At 36.9% G+C, this 17,689-nt stretch overlaps 1 protein-coding gene across 2 annotated transcripts in view; it reads left to right on the top strand.

Annotated features, from left to right (window-relative positions):
• The window catches only part of VPS13A (vacuolar protein sorting 13 homolog A), a 171,713-nt gene that overhangs the window by 132,196 nt on the left and 21,828 nt on the right, over nt 1–17,689 (top strand). For both annotated transcript variants that reach the window (XM_063455026.1, XM_063455025.1), the window contains exons 57-68: nt 170–251; nt 2,438–2,507; nt 3,309–3,417; nt 4,778–4,891; nt 5,286–5,431; nt 5,512–5,593; nt 6,006–6,119; nt 8,172–8,247; nt 10,063–10,226; nt 10,982–11,027; nt 11,119–11,242; nt 12,788–12,902. In XM_063455026.1, the coding sequence (XP_063311096.1) occupies nt 170–251; nt 2,438–2,507; nt 3,309–3,417; nt 4,778–4,891; nt 5,286–5,431; nt 5,512–5,593; nt 6,006–6,119; nt 8,172–8,247; nt 10,063–10,226; nt 10,982–11,027; nt 11,119–11,242; nt 12,788–12,902 (1,242 nt within the window). The remainder of the gene's footprint in view (nt 1–169; nt 252–2,437; nt 2,508–3,308; nt 3,418–4,777; nt 4,892–5,285; nt 5,432–5,511; nt 5,594–6,005; nt 6,120–8,171; nt 8,248–10,062; nt 10,227–10,981; nt 11,028–11,118; nt 11,243–12,787; nt 12,903–17,689) is intronic.

Here is a 17,689-nt window from a genome sequence, read left to right as displayed (position 1 = left end):
TATATGGTTATAGCAACTGACTGAAAAATACAGATTTTAACTTGTGCAACATATTAATACACTACATACTGTAAAATAAATGTAGCATGCAAGCGCACCCTGCTGCTCCCTTTCCCTGGTCCTTTAATGCCCTCATCTTCTTAATGACAATTTTGTGTTTTTCTGTTAGATACAAAATCAGATTCCTGGAGCTATTTTCCCCTTTGTGTTTTATCCTATAAAACCTCCAAAGTCAGTCACCATGGACTCAGGTTTGTTTAAGCAATATGTTTTCTTTGTTGAAAAATGTGTGTTCATTAAAAGCTTATTTATCTGTCTGTCTGGTTGCATGCATACCTGCCTGTCTATCTGTCTGTCTGTCTTTTTTTTTTAAGTTTGTGTGTATATCAATGTTTTCAATATAAGGCAGTATTCAATTGTAAAAAGAAACATAAAGACGAAGGTGACATGTCACAAAATAAATGGTCCATGCACATGTCATTACAATGTGTATTTGGAGGTGGGAGAAGAAGATGATGATAAAGGGGGAGGAGTAAGGGAGTAGAGGAAAAAATATGAAAGGGAAGCCAAATAAATAGCAAGGATCCAAATTAGTTGTTAGAAATGCTTGCCCACCAAGTCTGCTTATTCAGAGGTGTGGGGGGTAGTGTTATGCTCTCAGAAGACAACTACGTTAATGCAGACAAATATGTAGCTCAGTGCTCTTCATTTGTATATTTGCTTTATCTGATCATATGCATTTCAGTGTATTGAATGAAATGGGCTGCATTTAGTCCTGTGTGTTCCTAGACACACAGAATACAAACAAGGAAGGATAGCTTGTCCTAAGGGGCACATAGTGCAGCGCTCCACCAGATAATTGTTGTCCTAAATAAAAAAAAAAAGCTATTGCCAAGGATAAGCGTAAACTACTGACTTTTATAAATGGTAAATATACACCATACAGTGCTATCATATACCCTCCCCTTATTCCAGCTCAGCAGAGACTGACTCATTGGTAATGAATGATGGCTGTCTGGATAAGCTGTGCTGAGCAACTAGGTACATCTTAGGTGGTCCATGAAACATGCCCAGTATGAGGCTATCTGACACATCTTCAGACTGCTCCTAAAAGGCCCCATGAGATCTGAGCGTGTAAAGTAAAGGTTAAGAGTTAAATCCCCCCCATCTGTTTGATGATAATGTGCCATCCAATCTAAGCACAGTGTCTCTGCTAAAAATGTGTCCCTCAATACCTGCACTTTGTGTGTCTACTGATAATCTGTCCCCCAGCACTTGTCGTGTCCTGTTTGTGCGAACAATTGTAATAATTTTATAATTTATCTTAGCCTATACTATCAGAATAGGAACGGTGTACCCCAGCAAGATATGCAGTGTAATACATAATTATAGTGTTTATCCCTTTCATTGCAAGAGAAGGTCCACTCATGTGCCAGTAATATATGGCACTGACAGGGTTAAACAAATTTACTTTTTTTTTACATTTTGATATTACAGTTGATAAAAGGAGGTGCATGTGCCCTTCAATCATTAGTCTACTACCATCTCTAGTAATCCAGAGGAAACAGGTGCAGATTAGAGATCTGTGCCTGAAAAAAACAGGGGGGATTCCTGTCTGCTACCTTCCACGTGCCTATTAGACAGAGTAGTGAGTAGTGGGATATGATGTTGCCCTGTTTACTCTAATGAGGGTGCACCTAGAACGAGCAGACAGAAGATACCTGTGCATCTGCACATTTGCACCCTCACAGTGGTTTCTGTAATCTCCCTAGATACCCAGAGATTGGTGAAATCGCATGTGTGTGTGTGGTGCTACTTAAAATCTTAGAAGTGCCACCCTATTGATATTAATGTAAAAAATAAGGAATGGAATCACAGTGCAATCTGGCCTAAAGACGGGATGGCAAAAAGTGGACCTGGACGACTTAACCAAATCACTTCTGAAACCCGAGAAGTAGACCATTAAAGAGTTGAGTTAAAAGCTTCATCTTTATAATGGTGTTGGCCAACTCAAGATCTACAGAATGCTGCTAAGCACTGTGACATTACTTCTGGCAAAACATTTTCTGAAAATGATTGTGTGTTAGTCTCTCATGTTGATATTTTGTGAATATCAGCATAGCTAATCTTATCTAGGTCACTTCTTGTGACATCTTGTGTTGATACATGAGACAACATGCTTTCATTATTTAATCAGCAGAAAAGATAGTGTTCTGCTGCAATCTAAAACCGTTATCATAGAAGCTGTGTTATTCAATTGATAGCTTTTTAACATTTGCTTCATCAGTCTCCAGAACATAGTGTTCTAAAGATTGTAACATTTAATGTGTACGCCTAAACCTGCCAACTTAGTGTACAGCCACATTGTTACTTTCTGTGTAAATGTTAAAACATTGTAGAAACAATAGAATATAAATCCTGATGCCTTACTTCACAGAGCCAAAGCCATTCACCGATGTTAGTATTGTGATGCGAACTGCTGGGCATTCTGAAATTACACGCATCAAGTAAGTGTGCTTTCAAACACTCTTTTACTTAGATCAGGTGTGCCAGAAGGTAGATCCCCAGAGGTTGTAAAACTGCAACTCCCATGCCTTTGGAATGCCTTTAGAATGGCAAAGCATCTTGGAAGTTGTAGTTTGAAAACATCTGGGGATCTACCTTTTGGCACCTCTGACTTAGATAAAGCTAATGTATAGATTATTGCCTTCGAAACGGGAAGGTAGGTCCACATATCTTTTACCAATGGCCTGATGTAAGTTTAACACTGTACGTACAATTAATTTAAATATCTGTGGTATACAGTTGACCGTAATACATAAAATTGCATGTAACATAATAAGACTGCTGTTAAGTGTAATTGCTGTTGAGTATTAAGATATAGTGGGGATGATGTGTGTTTAGAATATAAATTGCAAGTGTAATTTTCCCTTCTAGTGCCATAAAACCTCTTCCTCTTTGCCTACTGTATAGTAGTAGGTGACCCCATTGTATACGTTGACTGTAATTATTTAATAGTGCTTCCTTAGAACCTGACCTGTTCTCAACCAGCAGAGAAGTAAATGTAGCTCCGGGAAATCCAGTTGTGCCTTTCTGTTATTATTATGTGTAAAGGGCAATTGATGAATCAAAGTTTTTTTTCTTCTTCTTTTTATTTGTACCTGATCATAAGTAGATCCAGATTCAGGGAATACCGTTGCAGGCTAAAATGTGCTTTTTTAAATAAAAATCTGTTTCATTTAACTTAAGTGCAGAAAACTAAGTTTAGTCTGTCAATCTTGACCCACCTGTCCTTGTATTCAAACTAGGTATTTCAAGGTTTTGATTCAAGAAATGGATCTTCGAATTGACCTCGGGTTTTTATATTCTCTTGCTGACCTCTTTACACAAAGTGGAGATGTACCAAAAGATCAAGCAGTAAGACATTGCTTTTAACTACAAATATCTGGGAGTCTGCATTTATCATAATTCACAAGCTGCAGAAAACCTTCATTTTTAATTGGAACATTATGCTAATATCAGGAAACAGATGGAAATATAAAATGCAATCTGTGGGACCGATCACTGTACAGTCACAAATAGTCAGAGTCTGAATGTAAGAATTTCAACCAACCTGCAGACCTAATCATTGTCTCCATTTGCTTTGTTACCATACAGAAAGAAATAGTACGGAACAATATAATATGTTCTGTAAATAACTTCCAACACTTTTATCTCATAAATTGAGGTTGTCTAAAAGGGACACTATAGTTACCAAGGCCACTTCTGCTCATTGACGTAGTCTGGGTGCAATGTCCTTGTCTCACTTAGTCCTGCAATGTAAGTCATGTTGGATAAACTGCAATAATTATGTAGCGGGCCCTGGGTAACCCAGCTGCCATCCCCCGCTATTAATGAAGTAAGAGACCCATCTTCCCCAGTAACCGGACGATGCACAGTTCCATGGGTACAACAACAACTTTATTGGCCACACGCGGCTTTATATTTTTCCTTATGTAAGGAGTGGAACACACATGAAGACAATGTCCCCTCCCAGGGTCCTCCCCCTCCCGGGGGTTGCACAACGGAACTGGAACCCCAGTCTCTTTGTCCCTTCTTCACGCCACTCAGTGTCGCCCATCTGTGCGTGTGACAGGAACTCCAGTCTCTTTGTCCCCAGTTCCCACCACCCAACTATAGGGTTCCCACTTTCCGTGGCAGGGGGGCCTTCTGTCCAGGACACTCTGTACCTGGGAGTCCCAGCGCGGGAAAGATTCCAGCCTCCTGGGCTCCCAGGCACAGAGAGCCTGCCAAACCGCCATTGTCTCCAAGGGAGTGTCCCAGACAAGGGAAGTGTCTCCTTTTGGGACACGAACGCTCCCCCTGGCCAGCATTCAGTTTTAACCCCTTCAGCCCAGCGGGAGGGGGTCCATGAGGGAGGGGTGGGGGGGGACGGGACCTAAGGGTTATATAGTGTCAGGAAAACGAGTTTGTTTTCCTGACACTATAGTGATCCTTTAATGACTCTAGGTCGCCTAAATGATGTTGGACGTCCAGCATCAATGAAAATACCAACAAGAAATCATTGAGGCAGTCGTTTCCTATAGTGTTGGGCTAATGCACTTACTGAGGTGGAGCGCTGACCCAGCGCCGAGGGTCTCCACTAAATTTTTTTGGGAATTGTTAACAATTTAATTTATCCTACCATTTACATTTCTTACAGTTCACTAGGTTCTTGCGAATCTTAATCCCAAAAAATCTCCATTGAAAATGACTTCTTTTTGTTTTATTTGAAAAGATTGAGCTTTTTAAGAAGGACGTGGAGTCACTCCAGATGCAACTGAGCACAGTGTCATCTACTGATACATCACAAGTCAATCTATATGAATATTTTCATATATCCCCCCTAAAGGTAATATAATAACCACTAAATTCACCAGTTTGACTGTTTTTCTATGCCCTTTACAGTTTTTCCATTTTTCCATTGTTAATCTCTCATGCACAGGTCAAGACCATAATCCTTCCATCAATCCTTAAAAGGACACTATAGTCATCAGAACAACTTCTAATGTAGTTGCTTTGAGGAGTATAGTATGCTTTTTACATTAGAATGTCCTTTAATCTGTATTTAACTGATTTATATATATAAAAAAGTAACCTTTCAGGTGATCGTTCCTCTGTAAGAATTATATATTGTCTCCATATTCTGTATTTTCATACTCCTGTTCTTCCCTTGGTATTTACTTTTAGTAGACAAGTCTCAAAGCAGTATGATTTGCAACTGGTAATTTAGTATTTCCCTCTAGTTGCATTTAAGTTTCTCACTAAGTACTGGAGGAGATGATGGAAACAAAGAACAGAGAGACACAGAGTTGATTCCTGTTCAGTCGTTGAACCTTCTTCTGAAGAGTATTGGTGCCACTCTGACAGATGTCCAAGATGTTGTGTTTAAGTAAGTATTTATAGTGTGTATGTATAGTGTACACCTGTGCAGCTTTCCTAAATATTCAACATTCATCTTCATTTTTTTAGACTGGCTTATTTTCAACTTGAAGACCAGTTTCACACCACTCAAGAACTGCAGTGGGAAGTCATCCGTCACTACTCAAAGCAAGTGAGTGTTCTATGACATTGACTTCAATGATAACAAGTGTGGTACTATGCCATGGCCTTAATGTAGCTTTGACCTTGACCAACCAGCCAGTAGATGCTCCTGTATGCCTCACTGTAAGTTGTAGTTGTCTCCACCTTGCAGGAACCTGCTGTTCCAACCTGCCTTAAAACCAGTTGTTACAACTATCTATACCTTTCTTCCAGTTGAACTGTCATGTCCCACACACACACAAAGTATAGCAGTGGCACAGTGCATGATGCTAGAAGAGCACGTTTGGTATATCGAGGTGGCAGTCACACAAACACAGTAAAATACTGTGAAGCTGTAAAATAATTCTGTGTGATAAACATTAAGTGGAAAAAATAATATATTGTTACACTAACAGCTGCACATTGTGATTTCTTTCCCCCAGGCAATTAAACAAATGTATGTTCTTGTTCTTGGTCTTGATGTGTTGGGTAACCCATTTGGATTCTTTAGAGATCTGTCTGAAGGCGTAGAAGCATTTTTCTATGAACCATATCAGGTAATGTATCTGCTACAGTATGCAATGCTGATATTTGTTTGTTAAGAATGACTAAGGTTAAACAAGTATAATTTATCATCCTAGAAAAATTATTTAGCTTTTTATCAAGATGCCAATGGTCACCAGGGATGAAAGTTATAGAAGTTACTGTACTCGTAATACAATCTTTTTTTTAAAGAAAGTGTATAATCTTTAGGTAAATTGACAGATCAGTGACTCTGCATGTCGTCATGTTCAAGAAATTCACCCTTGTGGACGTTCACTGTATGACACCTTCTACTTCATAATTCAGTTTTGTCCATTGAATGCTTACGGTGTACATTGTGCTCATCCCTGTTGTTCTACTCTCACTGGTTGTCTATTGATGGGCATAGACTAGAACATTCAGCGATTAAATACAGTGTTAAAGGGGTACGCTTAGCACTATAACCACCATCAACAACTGGTTATGGTGCTAGAGGGCAATAAGTACCATTTACTGTTTCAGTGTCAAATCATATCATATTCTAGTGATTAGACTAAAATTAAGAATACACAGGGTTTGGCTCTTTCCTTGCTTTCCTTCCTATGATCTCAGCATATCACTGCCATTTAAATACGGATGCAATTGAAATGCTAATGTGGAAGTGCAAATTCTGGATAGCAATACGGCAAGTGAGGGTGCAGTCTTGATGTGCCCCTGATTTTAGCAAACCACTTGGAAATGGTTTGACACAGAACAAGGAGAAAGCACTGTCAGCTTATTTGTATCACACCGCTAATAGTATAACTTTTGTTCCCTGTTCAATCCTTGAATAATGAATAATTGGAGCAATTTTAATTTCATACATAGGGTTTACCAACACATTAACATCTGCAGATAAACCATTAACAGTGCTGATACAATCACAGTACCACTATTCTGACACTTTGTTCCCTATAGCTTTTCTAATTAAACTTGTGATATTGACCTATTAGAGTCAAAAATGCGAGAAAAGAGGGATACTATACGTATCAAAACAACAGCCTGCATTAATAAAAAAGGGTTCATTTTTGTACAGGTGTTAACTTGCATTAGAAGTTTTTAGCTCCTGCTCTGTACACTGAACTTTAATCACACACAAGAGACTTATGCGTGTCTAGAAGGCTAGTAACAGAAGATGAGAAAATCTAAGTCATAGTAAGTATAGGACATTTACACATCTGTTTCTTTACAGGAAGTGTTTAGGAAGACTGTGCAAGTCACATGCTGCAAAAACAAAGATATAACTCCTAAGTGGCATTGTGTATTGAGCAATGATGCAGGTGCATGATCTGTACACCAGAACTGCTCCATTAAGTTAAAGTTGTTTTTGGTGCCCATAGTTTTCCTTTAATGATGAAGTCATGGTTTAGGCCCTACCTTAGAGACTGTTAGGTTTTCTGACTTTAGTGCTGGCTGTTATTGACAGAAAATGGCTTGTGAAATTTGGAATTTGGAGTGTGATCGCTTTGATTGGTGTCACACAATACCAGTCAAATGTCAGTCAAATGTCAGAAAATGTTATTGATCAGTTACAGATGTACTGTAGGATATAATTACAATATTACATGTAGAAGGAAAGGAACTGCATAACCATGTTCTAAGTGTCAGGCACTGTTTTGTGGAAGTATTATTAGCATCATTGAGATATTCATCACACGTGTTGGTGGTATCAGTGGATCTTCCGAAGTCATGCACATAATTAATCCCAAACAGTGACTGTCAAGTACAGATTGGCACAGCAGTTCAATTTATTGAAATTTTAATAGAGATTTATTACAAAGAATGAGTTTTCGAATATCTTTACAAATTGGAAATTGGCGTTTATGGTTTCATAAACTGTTCTAATACAACCTCAATATCTGTTGAGTTTCTATTTACTGACTTACTTTGTAACTCACTAATGCGTTTTGTGATACTGTTCAAAATATAGATGAAAATCTTATTTTCCAAAGTAAAAGAAGAAGAATTCTACTTGTTAAGTTTGTATCCATGGTATAGTGTCAGTTGATAATTCCATTGAATATTTAACTCTGCTTTATTTCCTACAGGGTGCTATTCAAGGGCCTGAAGAGTTTGTCGAGGGAATGGCTTTAGGTGTTAAGGCTCTACTGGGGGGTGCAGTGGGTAAGTAGCTATCTAAAAAAATATTCTACCCTGCCCAGATTAACAGTTGCACGATTTATTTCAGGATCAGATAAACAAATGTGTCTGAAAATGGCACGTATTACTGTCCTTCCAAACTAGTATAGTATATGCAAGGGGGAGGCAATGTGAACCGTTTTGAAATCTCACAGACAAGTTTACAATGAACTATGCGTTTAGTATCATTTTTATAGTTTAGTTCTGTTATCAATTGAAAGATGATGGTATGATACACCCCAAATAAATCAATGCCTTTTTACCCTCCACAAATTCGTGAAGACCTCCTACTTGCCATATGTCCTCTGCTTCAATGAGTAGCAATCCACAGTGAGCTGTGTATAGACTGGTATAGACTTTTCCTGCTTTTTGTAGTTTAAAGTGGCTCTGTCACCAAACCCCCCCCCCCCCAAAAAAAAAAAACAGAGTATGAAGAATAAAGAATCTTCAAGCATAGAGTATCTTCACTGAAATTCCAACACAGTCAAAGGATTTCATAAGACAAAGTAGGAACTACTTTGTGTTATGCTGATGGCTTAAAGACTTGCAGTTGACAGTCCTGATATTTCCCATATCTAGTCATACTGGTGCTAGTGTTTTTTTTTTAATGCATACATCTTTAGAAACATAGAATGTGACGGCATATAAGAACCATTTGGCCCATCTAGTCTGCCAAATTTTCTATATACTCACGCTCATTAGGTCTCTGGCCTTATCTTATAGCCAGGATAGCTTTATGCAAGTTAGGACAGGGCTGTCCAACCTGCGGCCCCCCAGATGTTGCTGAAGTACAACTCCCATGATTCCCTGGCTGTTTCATTGAAAGAATCATGGGAGTTTTAGTTGAGCAACATCTGGGGGGCCACAGGTTGGACAGCCCTGATTTAGGACATTGGTGCTTTCCATTTTATTTATCTGTTTGTTTGTGGTTTATTGTCTCCCTTGTGGATCGTAGGATATCATTATCTTTATTCAGCAGGGCCCGGAATCTGACACCTTGTTCTAGCTTGTTGTCTGTATGTTATGTGCTTTTGTTTTGTATTTATGAATATTGACCCAAAGTTTGTATCTATCGCTATCAGTACTTGATCTTTTGTTTGTATGTTCTGTGTAATTAGAGACCCAGATGATGTTGCTTATTGTGTACTTTTTCTGCATAGAGGACATTTATTTCTTCTTCCAGTATTGCCTAAATATCTTGGTTACAGTTTGTCATTTTAGATTATGGGTACGGTTTTGTAATTCTCTGTTCTTGTGATCTTTCTTCAAAATGTTAACTTTGGACACCATAGTGTTATGACCTCTCATTAAAGCCTCTCAATATGCCATATGGGTTGTGAACCAAAAGTGTGAATGGCCAGCATGTAGTGTGTGTGTCTTTATTATTTATGTATGTGTGTGTTGTTTTTTTATATAAATATATGTCTGCTTACCTGGGATTGCTGGGCGCTTGCTTCCGCTCATTTGCTGGTCCTGGGCTGCGCTCAGAGCACTTAGTTCTACTGAGCTAAACCCTGCTTTGCAGGGCCAGCACATTGGCTAATATACATCAGCCACCTGTATGATAAAAAACTTTACACTGTATTCCATGATGGTAAATAAAATAATATTGGATACAGTTGGGTTTAAAATAACTAATATTAGAATTATAAACACTGCTCTGTTGCAAGATATTGCAAAGTGCGTAGATTTAGCTATTGCTCACAGTGGACTTGTCATTGGAAAGTATTCAAAATAGCCACTTCCTTTCTGATACATTTCTTTGTTTTTCCTAACATTACTAACATTTTCTTCTTGCAGGCGGTTTAGCAGGTGCAGCATCACGCATCACAAGTGCTATGGCCAAAGGTGTAGCAGCTATAACTATGGACGAAGATTACCAACAGAAAAGACGAGAAGCTATGAACAAACAACCCAGTGGGATTAAGGAAGGCATTACGCGAGGAGGAAAAGGCCTTGTATCGGTAAGGGGGCACAGAATTGTTGTATACGTTATGCTAGGGTGGAGATTTTTGTAATTGCTGCAGGTATCTAAAAGATTCACCAGGCACCAATTCATCATGGATGCAATTTGATGCTAATCATCAAATTACTCACCTTGTTTCAATGCATGCTCCAAGCTACATGTTTTCTACATATAAAATAAACATTCTAGGGTCTCAATAGTACTTGCTTTTGAGTGCAACAACTTTAGGTATCCTGCATGCTTTAGTGTAATGCATGGAGCAAATAATGGTATATCTTTACCAGTACCTGCTATTTCATTCCCAGGCTTGGGTGCACAAGTGGTTTGGAGAAGTGATGGGTTTAGCTTTTTTCTCTATAGATTTTATCCATTAAATCAACTTGAAAACCCTGTGTACGCCTACTCTTCTGCCTCGGTAGACTACAGCTAGGGCCCACAATAACTAGTTTACTGTTGTACTTCCTTCTCTGAGATTCATTGTGTTTATTATATATTCTACTGCAAATGGAGAATGATAACTGGGCTGAGTCATTGTCAAAAAAGGACCAAGAAGGTTAAGAACCACTCTTATGGATATACCAAATTCCTGTGTGGGTTGGTTGCTGTGTTTAACATTCTGCAATTCTTAAAATAATGGAAAATTACTGACCTATTCTTTGTCGAGTTATGTTGTTACATCTTATGAAGTGGTGATGATGTGTAAGCAAATAGTCACATTTTCTGTTGTAGTAACTGTATATATTCTCTCCTCAGGGCTTTGTCAGCGGTATAACAGGAATTGTTACCAAACCAATAAAAGGTACCGTTTATTAACATGTATTGAGCTGTAAACATTGCTGGATGGTTCTATCTGCCAACGTTTCTAACAAATCACATAATGTATTTGTCAGGTGCCCAGAAAGAAGGTGCAGCGGGATTCTTTAAGGGTATTGGCAAAGGATTAGTAGGAGCTGTCACAAGGCCAACTGGAGGAATAATAGACATGGCCAGCAGCACATTTCAAGGCATTAAAAGGTAAACACAATATAAACATTTCCTTTTGTATTCGGTGAATAAGAGAAATCTAGTCATGGAATATTTGCTTATAAGCAAAAACATACAGTATACACAGACCAATACAAAAGGTAAAGAGGGTCCTGCCAGTAAGATCTAGACATTGAAACTCTTTTATACAAAGTGCTTACTTAGACAGTGCGTGAGCTTACAATTTAAAATCTAAAATGTCTCAATAAGCTGTGAAATATGCAAAAGAAAAATTATTACTAAAGTTAGATATGTTTGACTAAATGCTTCCAGGCTGACTCTACTATTTTACTCTAATTAGTAGTGTGATTTAATTTTTTGTCTAAACTTGCAAATTAAAGCGACACACTGTTGTGTTTATAGAGTGTTGAGGTTTAGACTACGAATCATTTTGTGGTCAGTTTACCATACATTAAGATTATAGTGTGTGCTTTGGAACATTTTTATGATGAAAGATCCAGTTTTCTCCTCACCGTCTTGTACAGGATTTTGTCTAACAGAGCTTTGACTCTAAGCTAAAATCTAGAATTTGCAGCATTAATATATACAAATTTCTCCATTCCTTTTGTATTGGTATATAATTATATTACACTATTTACCATCAACAACACTGTACAATATTCTGGATATTTATAAATAATAATGTATTGGTATAGTTCACTGGCCTGTGCTGTTGAGCAAACTTGATGATCTTAAATTTGTTCTTTACAAAAGCCAAGCACGGTGGCCCTTGGATTTCTAAAATTTAGTATTGAATGGTGTCAATACAAAACCATATGAGTACCTAGAACTGTAATACCTAAAGGGACACTATATTCCAAAACTGTGGTTTAATGAAGCAGTTCGGGTGTGTAGATCATGCCCCTGCAGTCTCACTGCTCAATTCTCTGCCATTTAGGAGTTAAATTAATTTATTTATTTATAAGATATTTTACCAGGAAAGATTTCTCTCGTTTTCAAGTATGTCCTGGGTCGACAAAACATTGCATTGATATATTAGGGGACAATACAATACAAAAACAATATTAATACACACTATAGACAAAATTTAACAAAGAACAGGTAGGAAATATATAATCAGCCATGACACATGCATTCTGTTTTGAGATATGTAGAGAGGGATCTCTTAAATCACTTTATTTATACAGTCTTAGTCACACCTTCTGGCATGTGACTTACACAGCCTCCTAAACACTTCCTGTAAAGAGTCATCTAATGTTTACACTTCCTTTACTGTTAATCCTGATTAATTAAAAATGTCTTTGCTCCTGTTCTGTTAGTAGCTTGCTAGACTCTGCAGGAGCCTCCTGTATGTAATTAAACCTCAATTTACAGAGCAAGAGCCAGGGGAGGTGTGACTATGGCTGCACAAACAGAAATTAAAGTGATTTAACTCCTAAATGGCAGTGAATTGAGCAGTGACTTAATAAACTCTTGATAAAGCAGTTGTTTTGGCAACTATAGTGTTCCTTTAACTTTGAGGATGATGACATATTATCTTGAATGTTAATATGCTTTTTTTTTTCTTACCCACAGAGCCACAGACACTTCTGAAGAAGTGGAAAGTCTGCGCCCTCCTCGTTTTTTCCATGAAGATGGTGTAATCAGACCATACAGGTTGAGAGAGGGTACTGGCAGCCAGATGTTACAGGTGATGGGAACAACAGTATAGTCATAATTCATAATCCAACAACAAGGAAGAGAGGCTGATCAAAAATGATCGGTTTTACATTTGGTTTTGTTACTTGTTATCAGATTGCTCTAATGTTAGTGCAGGGCTATTCAAATGTGTCACATGCAACAAACATAGATGCCTGTCAATGTTCTGTTGTGGGCGAGAATGAGTATAATGAAACTGCTCTTTCTGGCGACTTTTGTTTTGGTGCTGGAAATGAAGATTCTGTCAGCATACACATATACAAGCTTAACATGCTATCCATTAAAATGTCCCACACTAAAAACTCATTTATTTGCTGCAATTTGTTCTTGCTCGTCTGCATGTTTTTACTAACATTTCAAACTAGTGGTTTCATAATTTCCGAATAATTAAATGCTAGTGTTTTATTGCAGGGTGCATTAAGTACCAATATTCCTATTATTGTTCCCTAAGACAGTGTTACAAATGTATCACAGATGTAAACAAAGCAGGAAAAATATATTTTCAACTGTCCAAAATTATATTAAAATGTACCTGTCAGGCAACATAGCATAGTTTTATTGTAGCGATTGCAATTGATTTATACAATGTGATGGACAAATTGCAGACGCATTCTTGAATAGGCATGTTAATGTTTCCTTATTCCATTTTTCTCTGTGCCAAAAGACTACCAATGTGGCTAACTTCTCTTAAACAGCTGTGTTGTAGAATAAGAATGCTAACTAGAATCATACAAAGTATAGTTTAAATTAGTAAAGCAACAAGGTTATTTTGTTATCCGCACACTTAATGGGTAGCACCTTTGGTTTATATTGAATCAGCTTCAATAGGTTGTTTGAAGATGAAAAATTAAAACCTTAAAAAATGAAGATGAAGAATTAAACCCAGAAGCAAAGGGAGTTTAAATGGGCACTAAACACCATAAGAACTACAGTGTACCATCAGACAATAAGGAGTCAAATCATTGCTGAACCATTTACACTTACCTGGGTCCTTTGGGTGCCCTCTGTTCTTCCTTTCTTCGGTGATATCACTAGAATGTAATCAGACCGTTCACTCTAGTGATATCTGTTTTGTCTGAATTTATAAATGATTTATGAGCTTTTAATGCCAACTTCTACTATATGGGGAAGGGGATGCACATAAGTGTCAAAACGTCTTAAAAATGATTTACTCCTTAAAATTTAAGGGTGTTAGTGTATTATTGATACCATAACAACTACAGTGCACAGTAGTTGTTATGGTGCTTAGAGTGTTCAAGCTCCATGCTGTCATGCATATATGGAGTGCAAATTTTGGGACCATTTTCTAAAAACCAGAATTGTCACCACAAAACATTGCAACCTTACTACCGATTACGCCTGCTTTAGAGTTTTGCTCAGAATTCATCTTCATGCATAACCCTCAATGTATTGTCCTCTTTAATTTGCCACAGAGCAGACCAGAAATTTAACTGCACTTTTTATCTTCCTCTCTTTCCCCCCCCCCCCCCAAAAAAAAAAAATGTAAAAAAAGGTCACTGTGATACACCGCAGCCTCTGTTGATGTATTTATAATCCAACGTTTGCTGAACTCCATTAAGCTAAATTATGCCCATATTTATCTTACTAGAGGAGTGTTTTTGTTTAATAGTTAATTTTTAGTCCAAGCTAATAAAAATGATTGATAGACATTTCTGTATATGCCACTAATTCATGCTTTAAGTCACTATGCTACAGATGTAGGGTATCATGTTGCCTCTTTTGATACTATGAATGCTCTGCACTTATTTTGCAATCAAGTGGAGACAGTCTTGCTTAATAATAAAAGAAGATACAAATTAATATGCCTAACTAACTGAAAGGATGTGCTTAAATTCCATACATTTTATGTAATTGACAGGCATTAAGATGGCATCATGCTGTGTGTGATGTTTCTGAATGTGAAGACCTTCAAAAATGTAAGGTCTCCAATGAGGAAGCACCTCTAGTGATTGTTTCTCTGACTAGCTAGAGGTGAGGTTTATGCAAAATGTAATACCTGCCAATCTCTGAATCCGCTTTTACGTTACACAACAAAAGACTATAATGAAGTGGTTGTGTAGCTATAATGAAGGGACTAAAATGTAGTGGTTGCCTTCCTAAATTAAAAGTGGGTCTGTGACCTTCTGGGGTCTTTGCCTATTTTCATGGTGACTTTTCAATGTGCTATGGCGTTGGCCCTATGATGCAGGGGAAGGTTGGTTTTATGTAGCTAATGATGTCCCTCGTGTCCGCTGCTATGTCCAATATGGTTGGTAAATGCCTGTACGGTGATGGTGAATTTTGACAGAATTTCTGCTACATTTTTGAAAAATACTTTTTCATACAGGCAAGACAAAACCGTTATTTGACCATATTAAATATACTAACCATAGGATATAAAAGTATTATAAAAGCCTTAAATAGCTCATGTAGGTTCTTAACTATCTCAATTATACTTTCTTCAGGATGTTCAGAAATAATTACTGCACTTTTTAGTTTGACAAAAGCCTTTGTAGCATTTATTGACTTTTGCTAAGTGCATGTAGGGTTATTTATATATTAATTTGTCATTTCTTTATAAATTAGTTTATACTTATTTTGTATTTTATAATAGATTTTCTATTATACTGTTAACCCACGAATTACAGAGGTTTGTGTAAACATGACACAAGTGTAAAAAGAAATTTAAAAAAGTATGCTTTCCTATCTATTTGAAAGGCCTACCAGTTTTTGTTTATATAAAAATTTTTTTAGCTTTTTGCATTACTTAATATTGCACTGTTATATATTGCATTTGATGTACTGTTACTGACCGTATTTTGACATATAATCACAAACTACTTTATGACATTGTTTTAAGGATACCGCTTTAAATAAAGATGAATCCTGTATTCAAACATTGTTTTTTTTAATGTTCTTTTCATTGCATTTTCTTTTGAACTAAGAAATGGTTTCTTATCCCTACGCAGTGGCGTACCTACCACGGTCGCAGGGGTCACAGCTGCAACTGGGTCCTTCACTCCAGGGGGCCCGGCTGCAGCCGCAAACTCCTGCGACCATGGGCCGCCTGGATAACTTATGGGCCGGTGCACAGCCACACTGGCCCGGGTCCGCAGTTCCCCAATGCTGGCAGGAGGGAGAGCTGCACTGTGCTTAAAATGGATAACTTTGCACTTATCAACATTGAATCTCATCTGCTACTTGTCTGTCCAGCCTACTTATGTGGCGAAATCCATATAAAGAGAAGTAATATTCTCAATGTGAATTACCTTCCCTAGTTGTGTGTCATAAGCAAACACTGATACATGAATGTTAATCTGTGCTAATTTCATAGCCAAAATTTTTTTATCATAGTTTTCTCAAAACTGTGTATTCAATGATGTAACCGATACTATAACTAAATACAAATAAAGCAATTGTGATGAAAACTATAAGGAAACCCTATGACTAAAACTACATCAAAATGTACTGTCAAAATTAACAGTAAAAAATTAGAAGTGCAACTCTAAAATATTAAGAAAAACTGTACTGAACTTGAACAGTTATCTTTTAAAGGGACATGCATCATTTGTTAGACAACTGTCTAATTTTTAATGTTCAGGTAATATGTGCAATGGCATTTTGCAGCCAATACACTTTTTATTTTTATTAATATTTTGCACATCTGCCTGAAAAAATGAAGAATGTCATATGCTACTTGTTATAATTAAAGGGACATTGTAGGCACCCAGACCACTTCAGCTCATTGAAGTGATCTGGATGCTGTGTCCATTTGCACTTAATGCTGCAATTTAAACATTGCATTTCCAGAAGTCTGCCAACAGTGGCTGTCTACCAGTTTTGTATTCCTGGCACTATAGTATCTCTTTAATGCATGTATAATTACTGGTATATTGTGAAAAAGTAAGGCCATATTTTGTTTCTTTCAGAGACTTTTAAGATAAATAATAAATACATGTTATATCATAACAGTTAAATCTCTGTTAATATTGCATGTTCAAAACCTTAGTACCATACATAACAGGTTAATATATGTTTATATATTTCTTCAGGAGTACAAAAAGCCTTTGAAGTTCTAGAAAATGCTTACCTAAAGCCTAATCTACATCAGATTTCTTACAAATGTACACATGTTCTGCTAACAAGTCTCTTTAAGTAATTCTTCAATCCAAAAAAAAAAAATATTTATACCTAAACCAAATTGTCCAATAACCTGCCTTTGCGAAATTCGACTATATCATACCTTCTGCAATACCATGATTTATATTTCTATTCACTTCTTCATGGAATGCAATCAAGTTCGTTTGAAATGATCTGCCCCTCAAAAACCAATGCTGATTCCTGGAAATAACATTATTTTACCAATGGAATTCCTGAATATTATTCCTATATAATAATTAAATCATTCTTCTACCACAGGTGTTAAGCTGACAGGTCTGTTATTTCCTTGGCTGGTATTTTGATCCCTTTTTAAATATAGGCACTTCTTCTGCTTTACTCAAATCATTTGGTACAATTCCTAAAAGAAAAGAAATCTAGAACAATCATAAACAATGATTTAGCTATTAATACATTAAGGCTTTGAGTTAATATTTTTAAATATGTTTTTCAAATTACCACCATCTGTTAGAAAACATTTTTTTAATTATTTATCTAAGAAATTTCCCATAAACTTTAATGGTGACTTCTGTGGATAAATAATGTGAAAAGTTCTTCTTACAGATTGTGATAATTTGAAAAACACAAAACTAATTCAATTAAGGCCTAAACTGCTTAACT

The sequence above is a fragment of the Pelobates fuscus genome, chromosome 5 (assembly GCF_036172605.1).
Source record: "Pelobates fuscus isolate aPelFus1 chromosome 5, aPelFus1.pri, whole genome shotgun sequence".
NCBI lineage: Eukaryota > Metazoa > Chordata > Amphibia > Anura > Pelobatidae > Pelobates > Pelobates fuscus.
The sequence above is the reverse complement of the archived record's forward strand: the minus strand, read 5'-3'. Positions and strand labels throughout refer to the sequence as shown.